Below are 24,460 nucleotides of genomic sequence, written 5' to 3'. Positions count from 1 at the left end.
ATATATACATGAAACTTTCGTTTTGATTTAATTATATATATTTAAAGAAATAAATACGTCGAGTTATCATTATATTGGATAAATATAATTTTTGTTATATAATATAAATATAAAATGATACTATATCAATAATTTTGCTAATATCGTGTGAGAATTGGATCGATCAAAATTTCTTGTATAGATCGACTTACACATATTAGACTAAAGTTTATTTATAGTTTTGAGATTTATCCCTAAAGAAATGTTAAATAGATTAATTTATTCGGATAAAAAACCCATTAATTTATCTATGATGAATTTCACTTGATGGTTTATTTTTAAAAAAGACTTTGATTAATTAGATTAATATAAGTAATTGGGTTATTATCCAAATCACCCAATTAAACACTTCTAATATTTATAAATTTTAATTTTTTTATTTACTTCCTTTTATATGATTGTAACATCACGACAATGTACTTAAAACTCATATTTTTACACTAACAATAATACCGATACTAAAGTAATATAAATAATTATTATATAATAAAGCAACAATTACAGAGCCGGTGGTGTGGTGTCAAACTAGTTGAATTGAAAATCTAATATACCAACTTTCCTAATTGCTTTCCTTCACCTAAATTCTTGACTTTTCTTAATTCAATAATTGGATTTGGAGGACCAATTATTATTTGTAAAACCAACATAATTTATTTCTCAAACTTAATATTTATATATAATTTTTATGACGTTTCATCGCAATTAAAAATATTTATATAAATTTGAGGAATGAGTTAAATATATAATTAATAATACGTCATGAAAAATAACACAACATAAATATATGTTGTGAAGTAATAGAGATATAAAAAATATTAAATTTAGGGTGGAATTGGATGAGTGATGGGGTGTAGTGCAGTGTATTTAGCTTATTTTTTGTCTCACATTACAATATTGTTACAATATCTAATATCACTCTACTACTATTTTTACATTGATTGCAGATAAATACTGCCCATTTAAAAACACCCTTAATTAGATTGATTTTATTTTTAGTTTTGACTTATATTTTGAATCGGTCACATGACCAGATACCATTAATCCAAAGAAGAAGAAATTACATGCAATGTATTTTGAATGAAGATTTTCTTTATGAAATTTCAAAGTCAAATTTGCCTATCAAACAAATATCCTAGTGAATGGCTTAGCTACCTCAGCCCTTCACTCTAGTTTCTTACTTTTTGCAAGCTAGTTTTTTACACTTGTTAAAGTCAAGAGATAAAATCTTGATTAAGATAATATTTATTTGTTAAAAGATTTTTCAACTCCAAATGAATAATAATTAAAAGACTTTTTTCGAATAAGTTGACGTATCTTGAATTATCAAAGCATTAGTATTGTAGCAATTAAGTTATCATATCAACATATGTGTTAAATATTAGCTCATCAAAATATTACATGAAATATATTTAGAGTATGAAGATTAAATTTCACATACATGTGAACTTATCGCATTTATAATTTAAGTTTAATATGCTAAAAATGCCTTTCATAAACTTTGCTGGTATTGACTTTTCTTAAAATGTTAGGTTTAAGTTGTTTATACAATTAATATGTCCACACATGCTTTAGATAAGTTTCATGTGAGAACGGCGTTTAATATCTAAGTTGATTACTAAGTTGACAAGAGGATCTTATTGATATGATATTAATACTTTGAAGACTCGGTTAAAACATTATGAAATTCAAAGACCAATTTAAAATTTAAATAATAGTTTAAAGACGTTTGAGGCAACAGCATGATATAATAATTAATTATCTATATCTAGGGTGAAGCCAGAAAATTGCTTTGGAGGGAATGAATAATAAAATTTTGAGGCCAAAGTGTAATTTTACCATTATATTAATTTTTAATTTCGTAAAGTATAAAGGGCTATAAGTTAATTTACCTTTTTTAGGGGGGCAAGGCCACTTCTTGTCTCCTGTCTACGTCTATACGACTGAGTTGATGTCACGTGGATGCCATGTCAGTAAAGTCAACAAACATTAACTTTTTCTTTCATTTTAGAGTGATTTGACAAACAGTATAAGCTCAATGGCTAAAAGAGACAAAAAATTAAATAAAGAGCTAAAATAATATATTTTTTTTAAATTAGAAGATTAAATAAATAATTATACTTAAAATTTTGAATGATCCGTCCCTTTTGGTCTTGCAAAAGTAATAGATGCTTGTTTTTTCTTTTTCTAATTTTAGCTAAACAATTAGTATAATTTTTTAAATTTTCAGTATATTCATTAACATAGTTGGTTAAGACTAAAGTCTGTTTATTAATTACAAAGATTATATTATGTATAATAATGAAATTTATTTTAAATATTTATATAAAAAGAGGCTATTGGAAAGTACCTTAACCTCATAATAAAAGCCATCGACAATAAAACAAGACAAGACTGGCATGCATAATTTGACAAAACAACGTTTATGATATGCTAATTAATAGTTTGATTTAAAATTAGAGGTTAATCATTAACTTCGTGTTAGTCTGATGAGTGTTTACTGTTTTAGGTGTGATTTGGATTTAAGCTGCACTAGTCGTGTTACCAAAAAAAATAAAGGTTAATATGTAGCAATGCCCTTTTAAATTAGAGCTTGATCTAATGAAATTTTCCAAAAAAAATTAAGAATTAAATAATTTTTTTAAAATTTTTGAAAGAATTAATGAAATTTTTGAAAAAGTTTGAGAGACGTAACTAAAACTTCAAAAGCCTTAAAAGGCTTAATAAAAGTTTTTAAAATTTTGGAGGCATTTGTGTAACACCTCTATATCCGACCCGTTTGTAAAGTTCGAGTACTGAAATATTACGTTTATTGCCGAAGCAACCTCAGTGAAAACTAATCTAAATCTTCTTCCTAATGAAGTTAACAGTACAAATTGTGGTTATTATAAAATTTCCAGTTCCCTTTTGAGCTTCTATCGAGCCTTTGTTAGCTCTATTTAGCAATTATCGGTCAATGGAGCTTGTTTACAAACTTCTCAAAATATCAGTGGCGTCGTCGCTACGTCGGGACTTCCTCACATTTTCAATATAATTCAATCAATAAAACATAATTCAAGTTTTTCATCTTATTTCAGTTTAGTCCTTATTCTCGTGAATTCAATATAATTTAATAATTTTGTTAGTATTAGTAAGCTACTCAAGTTCAAATTGAAAAAAAAAATTTGAATTTGATTCGGTAATTGTTGAGTCAAACTTGAGTAGTTTGAACTGTCAGTTAAGCCGACTTTAAGCTTAATAATATTTTTTATAGCTCACGCCCTTATCGAACATTTCATATTTTTTATTATTAAATTACATAATTATATTTAATATACATTATTATCCCTATACCCTAAAATTAAACAGCTAATATTCAACAGAACAATATCCCATTAAAAAAGCATTGAAATCTACAAGAAAAATAGAACAACTTTTGTTTGTTTTAATTGAACCCTAAGCAATGCATCTTGGGTAGCACGTCATTGGCACAATTCCATATTACAATCGGACAATTAGGGATTCGGGAAGCAATAATTATAATTATAATTATAATCCCAATAAAAAGCTTTAAATTTTAAAAGATTTCTCTTTGGTACAACCTGTCTGTCTTACCTAAATGGTCTAATTTAACATAAAAGAAATAATAAATTAGACCTTCCTTTTCCATGAATTTCGCAATCTTAATCAACAAAAACAGGTTCTATTAAGAGTTTGTGTGTGGCCGATTGAATCTTACTTCGATTAGTATGAATATTGTTGTCAATACAGGAGGAAGTTTATTATCCTTCTGTTTATGGGTTGAGGAGAGGTTATAGGTAGTTCTAAATATTGTATCAAAAAGAACATATATGACTAGAACTAAGGGCGAAACCAAATAACTTTTTTAAGAGGCCAAAATTAAATTGTAATTTTTATAATAGTAAAAAGTAATTTTACTGTTTTAATAACCTATATATTTATAATTTTAAATGATTAAATTAAAATTTTATATTTTAAGGAATAAAATGTAATTTTATCTTTTACTAATTTAAAATTTTAAAATTTTAAAAGATCTAAATTAAAAATTTTCCATTTTTGAGGGCAAAGCCACTGCCAACCTCGTATAAAAAAATTAACTTATAATTTTAAAATTATAAAAATACAATTTTATCATCGCATAAACTTATAAATTCAAATTTATAAAAAACATTAATTTTATCACCGTATTAACTTATAATTTTAAAATTATAAAAATAATTAAAATAAAATTTTGCGATTTTGAGGGACACTTATGCTGTCCCTAAAGCCATGGGGAAGCACGAGGGGTTTGACCTCACTCGGATAAATGGTATAATTTTATTTTAGCTTCTCTAAATTTTAATAATTCAATTTAATCCTTTTGAATGAATAATAACAATTTTTGTCTCTTTCAAAAATTTAATAATTTAATTCTGTAAATAATTAAAATTGGAGGGGAAAAAAAAAGATCTGCGAACCCTTAATTCCTAAATACTTGGAATTGTGAAGACTTAATTTTTTGTTGTTGTATTGGATCTAAAGTCATAGTCTATAGGAGAAAAATTAGATATAGGATCTTAGCTATGTTAATTTATATTATTTTTCAAACCTACCCCTTTCTTTATTTTTCTTCATTTTCTTTGTCTCAAAATACTTATTCATGTTCATTTAATTCTTTCTTTCTTTCTCTTTTGAATGACATTTAATTCAATGTTGACATTAATTGCACATGTTCAATGTATCTAATCCATCAAAATATTTCATTTTCCCTTTTTCTTTTTGTAATTTCAATTGCTAATGATATTCACATTAATTTTGATTCAATGTGTACACGAATTTTGATTTTGTGCGATTTTACATATGAAATTTTAGTTTGATTCAATTTTACAAATTATTAACAGCATTATAGAATTAACATCATTTTACGTTGATATATTACATGCACAATAAATTATATTAATCGATATGAAAATAAATGTATGTAGCCATTTCTTTAAAAGGTATACAATTGAATCAAAATTAAAATTTCATTTAGACATATGAACCATAATTTAAATTTTATATGTATAATTGTATGAAATCAAAATAATGTATAAATTGAATATTTATTCCTTATTAATATGATCAGGTCTTATTTAATCACATATATTTTATTAATTATAAATTTAAGTGTAGAAAAAGGAATTAATTTTTTCTAAAGTAAAAATAGATAATCTCACTTGCTGGAGTAATTATTCCTTTTGCTGTTAGCCTTTAGGACATTTTTGGTAACTTATAAGGTATTGGTCTTGTAAGTTAGTATTATTATTTTGCTTTAGCCTTTAGGAGATTTTGGTAATTTACAAGCTATTAATCTTGTAAATTAGTATTAATTATAAGGTATTAGTCTTGTAATTTATAATTATCGGTTTGGTTATTAAAACCATTGAATATGACACAATGAGATTAAATAACATCATTATTTAAAAAAAAAAATTCAAACTCAGAGTGCCACATCATCGAATTTTTATACTTTTCAATTTCATGGATCAAAATAGGCCTAATTTTTAAGTTTAAAATAGAACAAAAAAATACAGGTACCAAAGTGAACCTAGTCGTTAAGTTTAAGGACCAACGTGGACTTACTTACCAAGTTCAGGGGCCAAAATTCACATTATCCCTTTTTTTTTTTTACGATTTTCAAGTTCAAGGGTCAAAGTGGGTTAAAAAAGAGTTCAATGACCAATGTAAACCTACTTGTCAAGTGCAGGGGCCAGAAGTTACATTATCCCATAATACAATCCAACTTACATTGTGCTCTATTGACAATTAATAAACTATGTATTGAAACTTGACGAAATGGGGTCAAACTTGTTTTGGGAAAATTTTTTGAAGTGTCATCCATCGTGAGCTAGTGAACCCTTCAACAGTGGTCAGTATATCTTGAGCACATTACCAACCATCGTCGACACTTTAGAAATCTCTCCTAAAGAGATTTCGACCTCTCTTCAACAAAACTACTTCATAATTAAATTAATTTTTTTTACGTGGAAAAGTACCATGGAAGTGATTACATTTTGCCCCCTTAACTAAAATATGGACAAACTAATCCTTGTACATTAGATTAAAGAGCAAATTGGCCCTTTCCATTAAAAATTCCATCTATTTGTACTGTTAAAAACTAGCATGGTTGACGGAATAACTAGATAATAACATGTGATATGCCACATGTATATCATGCTGACATATAAATACCAAATTTTAACAGCATAAATAGACGGAATTTTTACTAGGACTAGTTTACTCTTTGATCTAACATATAATAATTAAATTACCCATCTTTTGAGTAAATGAGTAAAATGCAACTTAACTCCTAATACAAAATCTTTTATGATACTTTTACCTATTTGGTCACCACAAATTATTTGTCAAAATTTGTGAGACTTCAAAGAGTAATAAAATAAGAGATTATATCTAACAATTTATATAATGTAAGGATAAGACCTAGAAATATTATATTAGTATTACTCATGACTTGTTCCAATCAAATTGATGTAATTATGGACATGATTGGATATTTTCTATGAAATCTAATATAAACAATATTTGAAGAATTGATATAAAATTATATAATCTCGCAAATTAAACAGCTAATAAATAATTAAGCCGTCCATTAATAATAATTATGATAAGTAAATAAGAGGGGGGGGGTGGGCTGGTCCATTTCTTTTTTATTTAGTTGTTGGACCATTATTGTAAGTTTCCAATAGTATCCTCAAATTTATTATGGGAAAATCATATTCGACAAGGACGAAAATGACCATCAATTCTTATCGTTATCGTGTTGTAGGGAAAAGTCAATTCCTAACGGTATCTGTCCACCGACCACCGACCTACCCTTTGCTTCACATATTAAATTTGTTTTATTTTTATTTTTTTAGAAAATAATAACTTTAGTTTGTTTCATATTACATTTTAGTCACTTATGTTTGGAATGTTATGTTTCAGTCACTTACGTTAGGATTTTATTACGAAGTGGTTACTCGCTGTTAAGTTCTGTTACCTCCCTAAAGACAGTCTTACGTGGCAGTTTAAATAAGTTTTAATGCCAACTTGAATGTCCAACTGAGATGAGAATAGAATACAAAATTTTGCCCTAAAACTCAATTTTCTTCTATTTAAAAAGAAGCAATACGTGGATTTAAAAAAAAAAGAAAGTAAATTGAGTTTCAGAGATAAAACACTAAATATTGAATCTTTTAGGATTCTTTTTAAAGATTTCTTGTTTTGCGAAGAAAATATAAAAAAGGAAGGCATATCAAGATAGATGGATGCAAAAGAAGAAAGTAACAAGATTTTTACTTTAGGGTTGTCATTAAACAATATGTTGTTTTAGAGTAAAATTACTTATTTAGTAAAAGAGAAAGCAGATGCAAAGAAAATGTACCTGGACCCTCCATTGAATCCATCCTTTGTTTTCCATGTTGAACAAAAAAATCAATTGATTGATGAAACACTCAATTTGATTTTTATTATTTCGATTCAACAAAGATGACAATAGTTTTTTCCAGTAAAATAGAAAATAAAACTAAAAGAAAAAGGAGACAAAATGTTTTTCTTTTCCAATTCAAGGTGTAATTAATTTAAATTTATTTAATTAAAAACCTATTCCCATCCCAGGTACACATCTAAGTTGGCATTTAAAATCTATTTGGACTATCACGTAGGATTGTCGTTAGTGAGGTAATGGAACTTAACAACAGAGTGACTACTTGGTAACAAAACCCTAACATAAGTGACTAAAACGTAAAGTTTCAGACATAAGTGACTAAAATGTAATTTGAGACAAACGAAAGTGACTATTTTTATAGTTTACCCAAAATTTAATTTTGGTATTGGTTTGGAAATAAAATTTAATACCGAAAGTTTTACTTTTAAGACGTTTTTTGATACTTAAGTTAGTGTATTGAATTTATATTTAATGGCCGAGCTAAAAAGATTAGGCAGTGATTTTATCCCTCAAAAATGGTATAATTATTTTATAATCCCTTTAAAAATTGGAAAATTATAAAACACCCTCAAACATTTGGCCCCAATAGAAGTTTTTGATTTCACCCCTGTCTATAATCGAAAAGGCAAAAGCTTAAGGTAATGAAAAGATGAAGATCTATATTTAATACATGAACTTTCATCCAATCATGTGAAGTCATCTACTAATAAATTTAATTAACTGTTAAAATGTTCGATTATTAATATTTTTAAGGATTTTTTAAAGTTACATCTGTGTGTAAATTAATACATAAAGTATAAAATACAAACCTTATGTTTCATATGTTGACTTTAATGTAAAAAATAAGTTATTTTAAGGTAAATTATATTATTAGTCACCCAACTATTAGTAAATTTTATTTTGATCACTTACCTAAAAAGTTATAATTTGGCCATTTACTTTTTTTAATTTACTTTTCTTATTTCCGAACCGTTAAGTGACTAATGATGACACTTTTTAGTTGTTATAATAACAATTTTAGTCCTCAACTTTTATATTTTGTCAATTTGACATTGATTCTGTATAAAATAATAAAACATGAAATTCTTTTTACAAATTTAGAAAATTTTATATAAAAATTCTAAGAAATTCTAAAATACATAGAAAATTCAAAAATTAAATAAAATAGATGAAAATTTCAAAAATAGATAAAGTGAGAGAAAATGAGGTGGAAATGTTTTTATTATAAGAAAGGAAAAAGATTCGGAATATAATGTGTTTTTACGATTTGGGTTTTGAAAAGTAATTTAAATGAGTTAAAATTTTGAATTGAATTTGAAAAAGAAAATTGTGCGGCGTATTTTATATTTTTTGGCTAAAAAAGTTGACATCTGAGTCAATTTCACAAGTCAATTTTCGTTATTATATCTAAATATTGAACAATTTTAAACTTTATTGGGGCAGAATCTTGAGTTTTCTAGTATGAACATTTGTCTTTAATCATATTAAGCTTTATACAAAGTTGAATATCATGTTAAGAGATCGAAATTGATTTATTTTTTGTAATCCAATTTCATCATTTTACGGCAATGCTAATGATTTGTTGTTGCAATAAATTGGCAATAATTTGATTTTTATATTAAATTTTCTAATTGTTTTAAATAAATTTGAGTTTATTTTATATTTTTTTAGAACTAAGGTTAATTTGACAAAAAAAGTATAAATTTAAGATTAAAATTATTATTTACCAATTAAAAAGTACCATTATTAGACACTTAACAATCATATGACTAAAAACAATTTCAATTCATTAATTATTAAATTATTAATTTTTAATTAAGTGATCAAAATAAATTTTAGTCATAATTAAATTGCTATTAATATAATTTATTTAAAAAAACAGTCACAAAACAGACAAAGATAGAATCATCATAAAATTAAAATTTTAATTAATTAATTAATTAAAACGCTTGAGAAAAAACAAAACGACATTTATTTTTCTTTACCTTTTGAATTCCACTTCACTTGCCCACAAAACGACAAACCCTCATCACCGCCTGCTAAATACATAATTAATTAAACATATACATAACTCTTTGATTGGTACAATTATATACATAAAATTTAAATTTAAATTTGATTATACATATTTAAAAATTAAATACATATATTTATTTTATATCGGATTAATATAATTATTTGTGTATATAATATATCCACGTAAAATGGTATTAATTCGATAATATTATAAATGATTTGTAAAATTGAATCAAATCAATTTTGAAGTATAAAATTGTACAAAACCAAAATTCATGTGTGATATTGCACATTAGATCAAAGTTCATATATACTTTCGATAGTTATCCCAATTAAATAATTTATTTCTTTAATTAATTATTAAATTATTTAAAGTATTAATCTAGTTGTACTAGCACCTTAATGACACCTATTAAACTATTACCGACAGTTGTATCATTTATTGATATAATATTCTCACTTAAATTTCATAATTAAAAATAAGTCTTTAATAGTTTCAAATATTTTATTTTTATTGTAATTATAACATATCTTAACAATTTTATTATATTGTAATTTTTTTTCACGTGATTAATTATAAAGTTTATAAATCTAATAAGTTTAATTAATTAATATGAGTTATCAAATTATCACGAGTTATTAAATTTAAATAATCAATTTATAAGTTTATTATGTTCCAAATTCACATTAGAATATTAAATTTAGGAATTTAATATTTTATCGAACGATATATTTAATTCAACTCATCAAAGATTAATTTTAATTAAGATCATTTTATTTAACAAATGATAATTAATAGGCTTGTTTATATAAAATAACTATAATTTTACTTAAAAATTTAGACAATATATTATTATTGAAGATTAAAATAAAACATAAAAACCGATTCTTCTAAAACTTAATTGTTATAACCAAATGTTATTATAAAGAAGACTGATTGTAAATCAAAGTTTAAACCAAAATTGATTTTTTTTGAGAAATTAGAATAATTTTTAATTTTATAAATTAAGTGATGTAAAAAAGTATTGATATAAATCCTATTAATATAAAATTAATTTCATAAGTGAGATAATTTATTTATTTTAATTGAATTAAATTTACTTACTTCTCTTTGTATTGACTATTGAGATATTCTAATTAAGGCCAAAACAAACCCCTAGATGCCAAGACAAAAGCATCTACATCTATGCCCTATTTTATTTATTCTTGGGTTATTTCTTCCAAAACAATAATATTTAAAGAAATGATAATAAGGACTAATTTTGGTTTTAATCCTTCTACTATAATGAATTTTATCTTTAAATTCATTTATTTTAAATTTAATTCTATTTTTATATTATTATAAATAAGACCAAATTTATGACACCTTCAAATTTGATCTACTTATTAAAATTCACATAAAACTAATTGATTGTTTGGTTACAATAGTAAAATTAATTATTTATTATGCATGATGTTAGGGTTTTAAATCTCATTATGATCGATTTTTTATTGATTTAATATATTATAAAGTCAAAATATCTTCATAAAATATAACTTAATTTGTATATAAAAGAATCTTTTAGTAATTTCATAATCGAGTTGATGCTCATTTGACCCTAACAAAATTCAATAAAACACTTAAAATAAGACATTATATCATTTGGTGCATATGTTATTTTTGGGTCCAACACGGTATTTGTATTTGAAAAAATTATATATTTTAGTACCCAAAGATAACGATGTTAACTTTTTTGTGTGTGTAAAATTTAGGTTTTACGGTTAATTTGTTGGATATGAATTTTTCATGATTTTGTTAATAGAATAAATTTAGTGTTGATTGTAAATTTTTAAATTTATATTTAATTTATCAAATACAATTGGATAGATGTGATTTAATTTGGGTTTTAAGATTGATTTGATTAAAGTTAATAGCTAATTATGAATTTTTCATCACATCAACTCTTAAACAGAAATTAAACACTAAAAAGTTTAAACATTGTTACCTTTAGATACCATTAGAAAAAAATGTGAAACACAAGTACTAAATTTTCTATTAAGTTTATACAGTTAACTTAATTTGTATATATACAGGGACCAACTTAAAACAAATTTGAAATAAGAATAAAAAGTTTGAATTTTCAGCATAATAGAGGGACTAAAGTGAGAATTAATCCTGATTATAATAATAACTCCCTTTCACACAGTTTCGTGTCGGTGAATTTGGATTTTCTGGAATTTTCAGTTTTCCTTTGTTTTCTCTCTTTTTTTTTCATTTTAAAGTTCTTTCGCAACATAAAAACCTTCGTAATTTGTCTGCAAAAAGAAAAAAAAAAAAAAAACCATTTTCTAACACAAACACACACAGAGAGACACAACAATCAAAACTGACATGCCTCAAAAACCCTTCCTTGCCCTGTCTTTAGTTTCATAGTTCTTCGTGCCCAAATTTAATACAGCCAAAAAAAAAAAACAGACCCAGAGTTGAAAAACATTGGATTTATCGAAAAAAAAGCTATGGAAAATGGAACAGGGGTTGTTGCTGGTTCAAGGAAGTCGTCTACGGAGAGGCCGTACAAAGGGATAAGGATGAGGAAATGGGGAAAATGGGTGGCGGAGATAAGGGAACCCAACAAGCGGTCGAGGATTTGGTTAGGGTCTTATTCAACACCTGTTGCGGCGGCTAGGGCTTACGACACGGCGGTTTTTTACTTGCGTGGGCCGTCTGCTAGGTTGAATTTCCCTGACCTTTTGACGGGAGAGAAAATCGGATGCGGCGGCGGCGGTGGTGATTTGTCGGCGGCTTCTATAAGGAAGAAAGCTATTGAAGTCGGTGCTAGAGTTGATGCTCTTGAAGCAGCAGCAGCCCATCATCATCATCATCATCATCATCATCATCATCATCATCATCATCATCATGGTCATAGCTATAATGGTGGTGACTATGGTGATGAGTTAAAGCCGAGAAATGGTGGGTTTTTAAATCGGGTTGATTTGAACAAGATGCCCGACCCGGAAGATTCGGATGGTGAATGGTTAAGGTGATTTGATTCAATCATGGCCCTCCAAATTGTTATGATTAAAATATATATTTTTTTTTTGGGAGGGGGGTGGTCCGTCGCTAATGGCGGCTGGGAGCTGATAAAAAAGGGAGGGAAAAAAAAGTGCAGGTGGTAGTTGCTAACATGCACCGTGGGGCAGTGGCTAACGTGCGCCGTACTGGAGGTAAGGTAAGTTCTATACAAGGGACGGCTGAAGAAATTAAAAAAAAAAACTTTGTATTAATAATTCTTTTATCAGTGTAATGAAAAACCCTTTGGTTTTTCTACCTTTCGGTAATTTGGGGTATCATGGTAACAAATTTTGGTCACTGTAAAAACAAAATTGGATAACTGTATATTATTATTATTTGGCACTAATTTCTATTTTCTACTCTTTTTAAATAATTGTTTGTGTTATTAATTTAAGATATTGAGTTGGAAATAGATTGAATTTGTTAAGAGATATTTTTCTTTTTAAGAGAAGTTTTTAAAGTGTTATCGGTTAAGTAATTAATCATATTCTTGAATAAGTATTGTGACTCGGGATGTCTATCTTCTTATTATTTTGAGGAGAACCCAAAGGGGCTTATGAAGTTTGGCAAGAACGCCTAAACTCTGTGAATCCCTTTAGGACAAAAACCCAAAACTTAAACCAAACATAAACTCTGTGAATCCCTTTGGGACAAAAACCCAAAACTTAAACCAAACATAAACATTCCAAGGACAATACCTTCGTTGTGGGTTTATGTAAAAAACGACATTTCAATTTTTTTTTATTAGAGAGTTAACCCCTCAAAAGAATTTAAATTTTTGAGTTCGAGTTTGAGTCGGTTTAAATTTAAATTTTTTTAGCTCGAGTTGGTTTAAAAAGAATGGAAGTGAGGGAACATGGTAGTGGCCTACACGTCCCAGCAGTTGGTGCAAAATGGCCATAGTAGCCACTACAGCTATAACTGCTAAAGTGATAAGATTTTTTGAGTTAGGTATTCTTTTAACTCACGATTGTAGTAGTTTTTTTTTTTTAATTTTGGTATTTGAAATATTATTTATTTAAAAATTATTCGCATTCAATAAAAATGTGTTAAGTGTTTTATTTTTTAAAGTAAATTAAAACGAAATAATTGTTTAATAAAAATTTTAAGTACTAAATTAAAAATAAGTATAATTTAAGGGTCAAATTGTAACATAATTTTCTTTTCATTGGCTTCCCCATTGTGTCAATGAATGTGGGTCAACCATTCATCAAAAGTCAGGAAAAAAATAAAGCATAGGGACTGCCGTCCAGGGAGTGGATGATGATGTTTGGTCCAATCCAACATGAGTGTGGTGAGGGGTGTTCTTTTTTTGGTAACTTAGAATTATAAATGGTATTAATTATTTGTTTTGGGTTTATATGCATCAAAATTTTTAAAATCGGATCAGTGGTCGAATTGGTTAGATTACTAATTTGATGAAATAAATTATAAAAATATTAAAAATTTGATTCAATCGATCCAATTTAAACAACATTGATATGAATAGAACGTTTTAAAATATTTAAGAATTGAGGTTGTCCATAATTTTATACAATAAAACGGACATATTAATAATGTATGTCAATATTGTGATTTTATTTTATTTTATTTTAGCATTGCTAATATTTTAAATTAACAAATTATTTTTAAAATTTTAACTAAGTTTTAAGGTATCATTATTTCATTAATTAAGTTCTTTTGTTTTCTTAGATTTCAATTTAGTCATTAAATATTAACAAGAACATATTTAATACACGTGTATCAAATTGTAAATATGAATAATCTTATTGTACGGATAACTTATACATGATGTGTTAAAGGCAACAAAGAGTGATTCCACCTTCGACCTTGGGCAATAATTGGATTCACGTAAGATCTAATGGTGTTGTTAATGAGGGAATCGATTTTGTTGCAGCCGAAGGTGTTCTATGAGACTATAATGAAAGATGGATTCTAGGCTGTAACAGATATTTGGGGTTTTGCTTTGTATGAAAGTTGAATTGTGGGGCATTTTAGATGGATTAACGCTTTTTTTGGAGCAGAAATATGATAGCGTGATGGTTCAAACTGATAGCATGGAGGCAGTCTTAGTAATTCAAAACCAAGCTCATAATAATCTAGACTCTACTCTGATCAGGAGAATTCACCAAAATTTATCCAGAATAAGACATTGAGGCATTCGACATATCCCTAGGAAAGACAATGGAAAAGCTGATGGAATGACAAAACAAGTTAAAGAGAGGAGAGAAGGTCTTCAAAATTTTGAAATTTCCCGTTGGGGACCTAGTTCTATTTTATTATAACCTTTTCATTTTCATTTTTTTCTTTTTTTTACCCCCCAAAAAAAAAGCAACAAAGAGTGATTAAATCGTCTATGCAATAAGTACATTGTACTTGCAATTTGATTTATGTATTCTAAATATTCTAAGTTAGATTTTAGTTGACATTCAATAAACAAACTAATATGTCAACAACCAAACTAATGACTAAACAATGTAATGATCTAATTGATATAATATTGATACTTAACAACTTAAGTAGAATGTTTCAAAATTAAAAACCAAATTAAAATTTTGAATCATAGTTTAAGGATGTTGGTTGAAATTATTATTATTATTATTATTATTATTATTATTATTATTATTATATCTTTAAATTTAAGCAAGGAGAGACTACCTAATCTAAAACCAGGGCATGCCATCAACATCATATTGGACTAAAAAGGGTACTTTAATATCATCTATCAAATAAAACTGTTAATGAGATTTCAACCCTAGCTAAGAATATTCAAGCTCAAATATTGCTAAGTTGCTCGGTATTTGTTTGGAGTTTTATCAGACATTTATTTTTAGATTTCAACTCAACTCGAGGTTAGTGACAAAATTAGAGGGGTATACAGGGGTTTCAATAATTCGAATATATCTAGAGTAGGGGTGAAACTAGAAAAAATTTTTAGGGGCCGAAATTAAATTGTAATTTTATGATAGAAAAAAATATAATTTTACCATTTTAATAGCCTATATATTTATAATTTTTTAAGGATTAAGTCAAATTTTTTATATTTTTAAAGGGACAAAGTATAATTTTTTCTTTACTAATTTAAATTTTTTTCAAATTATATTTAAATAGCTCATGAGCAACTGTCTCATTTACCTCTAAACCGAACCATAAATATCTTGTTTCTCTTATTCGGTGTTGTTAGTTGACAACTTGCGTACCCTGGCCAATTGCCCAACATTTAAGTTTTCAAAAGAAGACAGGACAGGGCATAACTCTTGACAGTAGCGGCCCACAATCAGCGGGAGAAAGAAAATATAAGAATATTGTTTGGTTTAGGTAAAATTTCCATGGAGGTCCTTAAACTAAAAGTCAGACTATATTTGACTCCTTTACTAAAAAAATAAGTAAATTAGTCCCTATATATTATACCAAAGAGCAACCCAGTGCTTCCTATTAAAAATTTTATCTATTTCTACTATTAAAAACTTATATGACTGGCAAAATAATCAGACAGTTATACGTGACGTGCCTCGTGTATCTTATGCCGATATGAACTAGTTTTTAACAGTACAAACAGGCTGATTAGTTTGCTATTTGATCTGAAATATAAAGACTAATTTACCTATTTTTTAAGTGGAGTCAAAATATAATTCAAGTCTTAATAAAAGGCTATCGACAGTAGTTTTACCTTTGTTTTAACACTTAAAACTTAAGTAAAGTCTGTACCCAAAATTGGTCCCCTTTCTCATGTGAATCCATTTACTAATTTAGAAATTTAGCCAGCCTAGCCTTACCCATCTATTACCATCAAAACGTGGACAAGGACAACAGATATTTTACCTTAACAAAAATTCCAAACCAATACATATTCACACTTTTGTTTCCTTGTAATCTCCGGTTCGTTTTCCAATTTTTTAAATTCATGGGAAACCAAAATAAGAAACGAAGGACTGTTGTTGGATGGGTAGTTAAAATGTCCTATCACATTAAAAAAAAAGAGAGAAAAAACCAATGAAAGCATGAAGAATAAGAAAGGATGCAAAAACAGACATTACCCATATAGTAAAGAAGAGACAGCTTCAGCCGGTAATTTAGGTTCAAACAACCCCACCATTGGAGAATTCGTTTATGTTCTAAAACCTACGAGCATTAGCTAATGAGTCGGGTAATTTATTTTGTTGAGTAATTTTGTCTCGTATTTTATTAAGAGGAGTATTCGGGTATTTATATTATCATAGCTCACGGCCTGATCTTACTGTGTCTAGGACCGATATTCTGAGCGAGTTCTAGGTCTGCTAGACACGTGTCTCACTCCAATTGCTTGCAGTGCACGTAGTCCTCTTTGTACCTGGGACTGACATTCTGAGAGAGCTTTAGGTCCGTTGGACACGTGTTTCACTCTGGGTTGCCTGCAGAGCATGTGATCCCCCTTTTGAGAGCACCTTGGGTATATGCGGACTGAGACTGTGACCCTCACATGGTTCGTGCGAGTTGGATCCACAGACTCACCTTACGAATCTGCGAACTCCTCTCGCTGTCGTCTTGTAGTTCGCGTCGCACTCAATTGTCTGGCGGGACCTATCTGAGTCACAGGTAGGTGACCCAGGTCCTATTTAGGATTTGGGTTGGTGATCACTGATGTATAACATGAAAAATTCACTTAAAAAAAATAGGGTTTGGACAAAATATGAGGCTCGAAAAATAACCTTGAGTAAAATTTAAAGTACATTTTCTATATGGGTCGAGCCTTGAGCAAATTTTTTTGACAGGAGCCCAATCCAACTTGGCACGAATATATTATGTTATAAAAATATTATATTGATTATATATGTTAAATAATAATTATATATTTATATTAAATCACTAAGTCAATAACAATTAAACTCATTACTCAAAACCTAAAAAAATTTACGAAACCTAACCCAAAATATAAAATTTTAAAATTATTTTAATATAATAAAACATTTAATATATTTATGATAATGTTTTTAAATCTAAATACTATTTAATGTATTTTTATGTATTAGAAAATTTTATTTTAACATTTTTAGTGCATTTAGTATATTATATTTTTTAAAAATCTTATCTTTAAACAAAAAATAATCTAAAAAATCAAATATGGGTGGACTGGGTCGAATCCAAGTTTAGCTTTCTTAAATTGAGCTGAGCTTCGACAAAAAAAGAGAGTCCATTTTTCACGTCGTGCCAAGCTTGAAAATTTGATTTAAATCCCTTGTATGGGTCTAACTTGAAGTCGATTCAACCCATAAACACTTCTAGTCTTAATCTACAATATATGCTTTCGTAAGTGTATATGGTACCCTAGGACTAACCTAAAAACTAGATCCGATAACTTAGAATTCAAATCAGTTTCAATACAATTTGATCATATAGAGTCAGTAACTTAAATAAGTCGAACTCAAACCCGAAATTATTTGAGCACGAAATGGACCCAAACTTAAAATGACTTAAATCTAAAGTATCGGGATTCAAAATGAACTGAAAAGAAAACTTCAAAACTCAAACTTGCCAACTCAAAAATTGGCAAAAACACAAAACAACCTAAACTTGAAATGGAACAAACCTAAAATTGATCAAAATCCCAAAAGAAATAAATATCAAAACTATACATGAATTTTAATATAATGTGCAATATTGCACATGTACTTTAATTTCATATAATTTTATATATAAAATTTTGATTTGATTAAATTCTCACAAATTACTAATATTATCTAATTACTACAATTTTTGCTGATTTATTGTATAATAAACTATTATATCATTCTAATATGAAAATATATATTCATTCCTTTAAATGTATAAATCAAAGTATCAGATTAAAATTGATAGTTTCCAAACTTAAAATACCAAAATCAAAATGACTTAGAAAACTTTAAAACCTGAAGTGACATAAACAACGTCAACCCAAAATCAATGAACGACCCAAACTTGAACCTTAAGTATCAAAATTCCAAAATGAGCCAAAAGGAAAAAGAAACTAGAAACTACCCAAAACCTAAAACAATTTGAATACAAAGCAATCCAAACTCAAAACAACTTAAACTTGAATGACAAGAACCCAAAATAACCCAAACTCAAAATAGCTTTTAAGCCCAATTTGACATGATCCACGTTAACCCAAAATCAACTTGACATACTAAATGGACAACTTCGCCTGCCGCAACTCAAATATTAAAAATATATATGTGCAATGTTGTCCTTGAAAAATCATACCTCTACTTGTTTTTGAATATGTCGAAAAAAAACACTGAACGTATTTAAGGAGAAAGTCTAAAGCAACATAGATTGAAAACATTGACAAGAATTTGTGCTAAACTTCTGCCCTCCCAATGTGTCAATCCTGGTAAATAGTTGTGTAACTATAACAATGTTAATAATGTAAATGATATATGTAATATTATACAAAAGCAGGGCAAGATTGACCATATAAAAAGCACGTAATCACACCTTTCTCCGAACTTTTCTTTGATAAATGGAGAAAGGAAAAACTTCATTGCTTCACTGCCCTATCCAACGCCCTGAATATCCTTCAATGATAAAGCCTCTCAAGTCTCGAGTGTTTTAAGCTTTTCCTTCAATTTCACGCTTTATTTGAAGGGCGGCTCTAACGACATTTCCTCTTGTGATGATACCCACCTTTAGGAAAGGGATAGGAAGCTTAGCGAACGCTGGAAGAAAACATAATAGACGAAAAAGGGGTTTAAATCAGAGGGGAAATTTTTTTATGATGCTTTTTGACTTACCAGCTTGCCCTCTACATCAACAACCGGAAGTCTGCGGTATTTTGTCTCAAGCAATAATCTGAAATTTTCCGATAAACCAATTAGAAATGTTTGATAGTTCACTCAACCCATTTTACAATGCTAGGATAATATGAGTTCAGGTGACGAGTTTAGATGCTTTCCTCTTGTGCCGAAAAATGAAAAGACAGAGGAACCGTATATTATGGAAGTAGGTAATCAACATATGGAATAGCAAAGGTAAGATAAGTTTGACAGACCTAGCAGCATCCTCGAGATTAGTTGTTTCACGTACAACTAATGGAGCTGGTGTCATTAAATCACCAACCACCTGGCCATTCGTCTTGTTGAGTAACTTCTGTATCTCGTTGAAAGTCTGCAAAATTGAGGACTGTTTTAGTTGCAAAAGGTGAAAAATTATATGATAAACAAAAATATGAGTTCTTCCGGAGCCAATTGCAGTGAACTCAAATACATACAAGTTATGCAACCCTTGAAGCTTACAATCCAGTTTGTTAAAAATTAGTACTGTCAAAAAAGATCTAGTTTGCTCCACCACATTGCTATGCATCATTAAAAGGATAAAAAGCATTCGACTAAGTTTCCACTATGAAGGTTCATTTTCTTCCATAAAAATATCGTCATTTGCAAATATATATTGTATTCTTTTCTCAAAGTACCATCACTAGCATTAGAAAACAAATACATTAAATAAGCAGATTAGAAATGCCCATTTGTAGCAAGTGAATCTCTGTGCTCGAAAATGATATAGGATATAATTGACTAGAGTAGGATATTTTAGAAGTGCTGGAATCAATAATATAACTCTCCGCAAAAGACAATGGTTTCTGCAAAAGAAAGATGCATCTACATCAAGAAGAGAGACAATTCTTGCTTACTTTCCAAGTGCTATCAACTTCAGGAAACAGGTCATTCTCAGTCCGCCGTCCTAATTGAAAAAACAGTACATAAGAAATTACTATCATCACGTGAAGATATCCCAGATTCAGATAGATTTCCACAAAGGAAAAGATTAAAGAAACTTTTTTGACAGCAATAAAAATGCCTTCTCTGCTTTCTATTAGCCTATAATAGCTGCCATAAAGAAACTAGCATCCCAGGTTAATACAAACTGGTCCACACTAAAACCACTAGAAGGGGAAGCCATAAAAATTCAATGCGCAAACTAAACTGCAGTTATTGCCGGTATAAAGATTTATTAAAAAAAAAAAAAAAACAAAAATAAGGATCAAAAGGAAAGGGTCTGCTTCTAGGAAAACTGTACATAACGAAATCACAACTAAAAGAAATATAAAAGCCACAGTAAAATTCATCAGATATCCTTAATTTACCAGATATGGAGTCCAATGCTAGCAAGTCATAATCAGAAACAAGTCCAACCTGAAGCAGAAAAGAACATGATCCCATTATTCCAAAAGTAAAAGCTAATGTTTACCAGGTCAAAAAGGATAAAGCAGTTACCCAAACCAAACAAACAAAATTGAAATTGACTGGTTGAAAGCATGCTGGAAAACTTAGGAAAAAGAAGGCACCTCAATGGTAGAAAACTTGTGACATGTCTCTCTTTTCATTTTATTTTTGGATAATTGAACTCCAAATGAAAGCAGAAAATCTGCTACAATGTAATCATGGTATAACCATAAATTTTCCATTTTGGCTTATACCAAACATCTTACAATGAGAACTATTTACATCACTATCACACTATGTAGAATATTGACATTACAGAATCAAGTTCACACAGTTGCAACAATCAAATGAAATGGAATGAAGCAGTAATAATGAATTGACCTATAATGGAGATGTGATCAGGCCTAAAAAGTCATCATATGGCCAGAACAACCTTTCCTTCACCCACCTCAACTTAAAGTCTTAAGAATGGAGAAAGAATCGTATTGCGTATACCTACAGTCCCAATTAGCCACTGTTTCACCAAGATATTTGCTTAAAACTTATTGAATCATGACAATTAGTTCAAGTCTAGAAGAGTAGCATTCTATTTCAACCTTTCATGGGCAAGGCCCTATATCCAATCCAACACTCACTTTTGGGACATTGGCCCAGTTTGACAATGCAAATACTAGGATTCCACCTTTGTGGAAATGTCAAGGACTCATGAGTGTATAAAGAGCTTTGAGGTTTGGTACTAAAAGTTAGCAAATGAATTGCAAAAAACTCATGAAAAGAAAAAATTAAGGGAAAGATAACATACCAATTTCCAATCATCATCGATAACAGGAAAACCGGTGATTCTGTGTTCAACAAGAGCTTCCAGTGCTATCGACACAAGATCAATAAATTAGAACCTTCCTTTTTAAATATGCATATTTACAGACACACACACACACAAATACAGACAACATATTATAAGATATAAGCTAAGCAAAGAGTACCTTCATCAACAGTTGTTGTTGGCTTTACAACATGCAAATCCTCTTTTCCCGTCATGAAATCCCCAACTGTATATACTCCACCTCTCGGCTGCATACACTCAAAATAAAGAACTGTTCATACAAATAACACGAGTAAAGTTCGAAAAAAAAATATATCTATCTTCCAACATTGACAATGCTACAGCATTTTTCCTCCTAAATCAAGTACGGTTGAGTAAGAATAATATAGAGAGAATATAAATTTTTTAATCTAATTATATTAACCTGAAGCATTTGAATTTTTTTTTTTTGGCTAAAAGCTTTAGTAATTGATTTAGCACTACAATCAATATTCGGATAAAAATAAAACAAATGAAAGAGATGCTTGCAGAGCTTATTTACTGCCTCTGCATCCTAAATCACTGAAACTTACAACTTATTACAGTAAATCAGAAAGGCTAACACATAAACAAGCCAGAAATTTTCAAATAAAATCGAATTTAAACAGCTAAAATTCCATGCATGTAAAAGAAAACTCTCTCTAACATATTCAGACTCTAAATCAATTCGAAACTTAGTATTAATTTCAGCAAAAATAAACATCCAATAATTAAGAAGAAAAAAGAACGAACGGATAAGGTAACAAACCGAAACGGAATTGGCGGTGAGAGTGCCGCTAGCGGCGACAACAAAAGCGGATGACCTGCGAGAACTGGAGCCAGCGTTGACGGTGGATAAAGGAAAGGAGAGGCGGTGGAAAGGACGGAAGATGAGCTGGCAAGGCATATGGTGAATGGAAGCGGTGGAATTCGAAGTGGCGCGTAAGCGAGTGAGAGATAGAGGTTCGGTATGGAGAATTGTGTCCATTTTTTTATTTAAAGGGCTCTCTCCTCTTCGGCGGCAGTGGACGGTGGTCGTTGTTTGGATATTTTTTGGTGAGGAAAGTGAGGGATAACTCGAAGAGGGCCAAAAAGAGGAGTAATAGAATTGATTGGAGGTGGGAGATATAGTGATTAGCGAAGCTTAAACAAGTAACTGATGATGCCTTTGATTTGGACTCGCGATTTTGGGCCAAATTCCCTAGATTTTCTTAGGCGCGTGCTGATTACGACTTCAAAACGGTTAAAATCCTAAGACGGCCTTTGCGGGAAATTTTTATATGGTTAAAATTAAAGGTTTATTATTATATATTTTATTAATATTTTTATGGTATAATAATAACTTTAATCCATTTATTTTTTCTTAATTTCAAATTTATTTTTAATTAAATTTAAATATTTAATCATTAATATTTTTATAAATTCAAATAATTTTTAATAAAAATACTGATCAAAATATTAATTTTGGACAATGTTGGTGTGGCAACCCATATAGTATTTCATGTTAATATGTCATTATTTTTCTTATATGCTATATCAACAAATAAAATAAATTAAAAACATAAAAATAGTATGAAATACGTGAATTGCTATGCAGAGTTTTCATGTTTAAAAGTTAACATTTTAATCTATATTACCGCTTAAAAGAAAATGTTAAGTATTGAATTTATCATCATGTCTTTATAAATCCAATTAATGGATTTTATGTTTATTCATATACATAATGCATCTCAAGTTTATCGTAATTTTTTATGTAAAATCTTTTCAATCGTTAAATAGATATTGAATGGATTCAAATTTTATTTACACGACAAGTATAATTATATTGACAAATTGATTGAATTATTAATTTTTGTCAAAGCTAAAAATGTAAAATTTTCACTATCTAGAAATCTTAGAAAGGCTTAATTGAATAAATAATTATCTAAAATGGCTAACATTATAATTACCCCATTTAATCAAGTAGAGGTGTTCATTAGCTCAACCGAATTAGGTTCGGATCGAGCATAAGTATGATATTAACATACTTTATATTTGCCTAAGTTTGGTCCATTTCGAAACATGAGCTAAAAATTTTGTCCAAGTCTGCCCATATTTGTAAATGATTAATCTAAATCTATTTTAAGTCTGTCCATATTATTTATAAATTTTTGAAAAAAAATATTTATATTATTTTTAATTTAATATTTATTAATTTTACATATTTTCATTTATTAAAAATTATATATAAACATTTTAACTGTTTTTAATGTTTACATTATAGTAGTAAATATTACTATAGATTTAATTTTTATATGTTATAAATTATAATGTTAAAAATAATATAATATAATATAATATTGCAAACGTAAAAAATGAGTTAAGCTGAATTCAGACATTGAATGTTCAATTTCAAACCCGAATCATATTTTAGAAGAACTTAAATTTTTACGAAAGTCCATTTTTTCAAGTTTAATTATTTTTCTATATCCTCTTAAATTTCAACTTGGGCTATTAGCTCAGCCCATAAGCATATCCTATTTTTGCCACTAATTCACATATCATGCATGTTAACTTATGTAGTAAAATTTATTTGACTTTTTTATTTTTAAATTTCATTATTGATAAAAAGTTTAAAAACTTTGAAACTAATATTTTATATTATTTAATTAATTAAAAGTTTAAAATAATAGAGTTAATGTAAAAACTTAATTGAGATAGAGGAAATCTTTTATATTATTATCTAAGGATAAAGAAAATTTAATATCTGATTTTTATAACTTTTTTAATTTAGTCCCTTAATTTTTTTGGCCCATAATAGTTTTAGAACTTGACAAAATTCTTCAATATTGATCTATGTCATTATGAAGTACCATAATCTCAAAGTGTCA

At 28.3% G+C, this 24,460-nt stretch overlaps 2 protein-coding genes across 3 annotated transcripts; one reads left to right on the top strand and one right to left on the bottom strand.

The window, feature by feature from the left end:
* Positions 1 to 11,682: 11,682 nt before the first annotated feature.
* LOC108464263 (ethylene-responsive transcription factor RAP2-10) lies at positions 11,683 to 12,918 on the top strand. The gene has a single exon (XM_017764460.2). It carries the CDS (start codon positions 12,017 to 12,019, stop codon positions 12,542 to 12,544), a length of 528 nt encoding a protein of 175 aa, XP_017619949.1. The 5' UTR covers positions 11,683 to 12,016; the 3' UTR covers positions 12,545 to 12,918.
* A 5,853-nt stretch (positions 12,919 to 18,771) lies between these two features.
* Positions 18,772 to 22,785, bottom strand: LOC108467284 (CBS domain-containing protein CBSX1, chloroplastic). 2 transcript variants are annotated; one of them, XR_001868798.2, is made up of 9 exons: positions 22,360 to 22,785; positions 21,733 to 21,820; positions 21,552 to 21,616; positions 20,671 to 20,719; positions 20,218 to 20,267; positions 19,579 to 19,694; positions 19,322 to 19,379; positions 19,026 to 19,214; positions 18,772 to 18,918 (listed from the first exon to the last, which is right to left on the bottom strand). XR_001868798.2 is itself a non-coding variant. In XM_017767884.2 (8 exons), the coding sequence occupies exons 1-8, from the start codon at positions 22,576 to 22,578 to the stop codon at positions 19,140 to 19,142; spliced, it is 720 nt and encodes a 239-aa protein (XP_017623373.1). In that variant the 5' UTR covers positions 22,579 to 22,785; the 3' UTR covers positions 18,772 to 19,139. The 2 variants fall into 2 exon arrangements, 1 of the variants encoding a protein (XP_017623373.1); XM_017767884.2 differs by having other exon boundaries at positions 18,772 to 19,214.
* Positions 22,786 to 24,460: the final 1,675 nt, after the last annotated feature.

Source organism: Gossypium arboreum, chromosome 2 (genome assembly GCF_025698485.1).
Source record: "Gossypium arboreum isolate Shixiya-1 chromosome 2, ASM2569848v2, whole genome shotgun sequence".
Taxonomy (NCBI): domain Eukaryota; kingdom Viridiplantae; phylum Streptophyta; class Magnoliopsida; order Malvales; family Malvaceae; genus Gossypium; species Gossypium arboreum.
The sequence above is the reverse complement of the archived record's forward strand: the minus strand, read 5'-3'. Positions and strand labels throughout refer to the sequence as shown.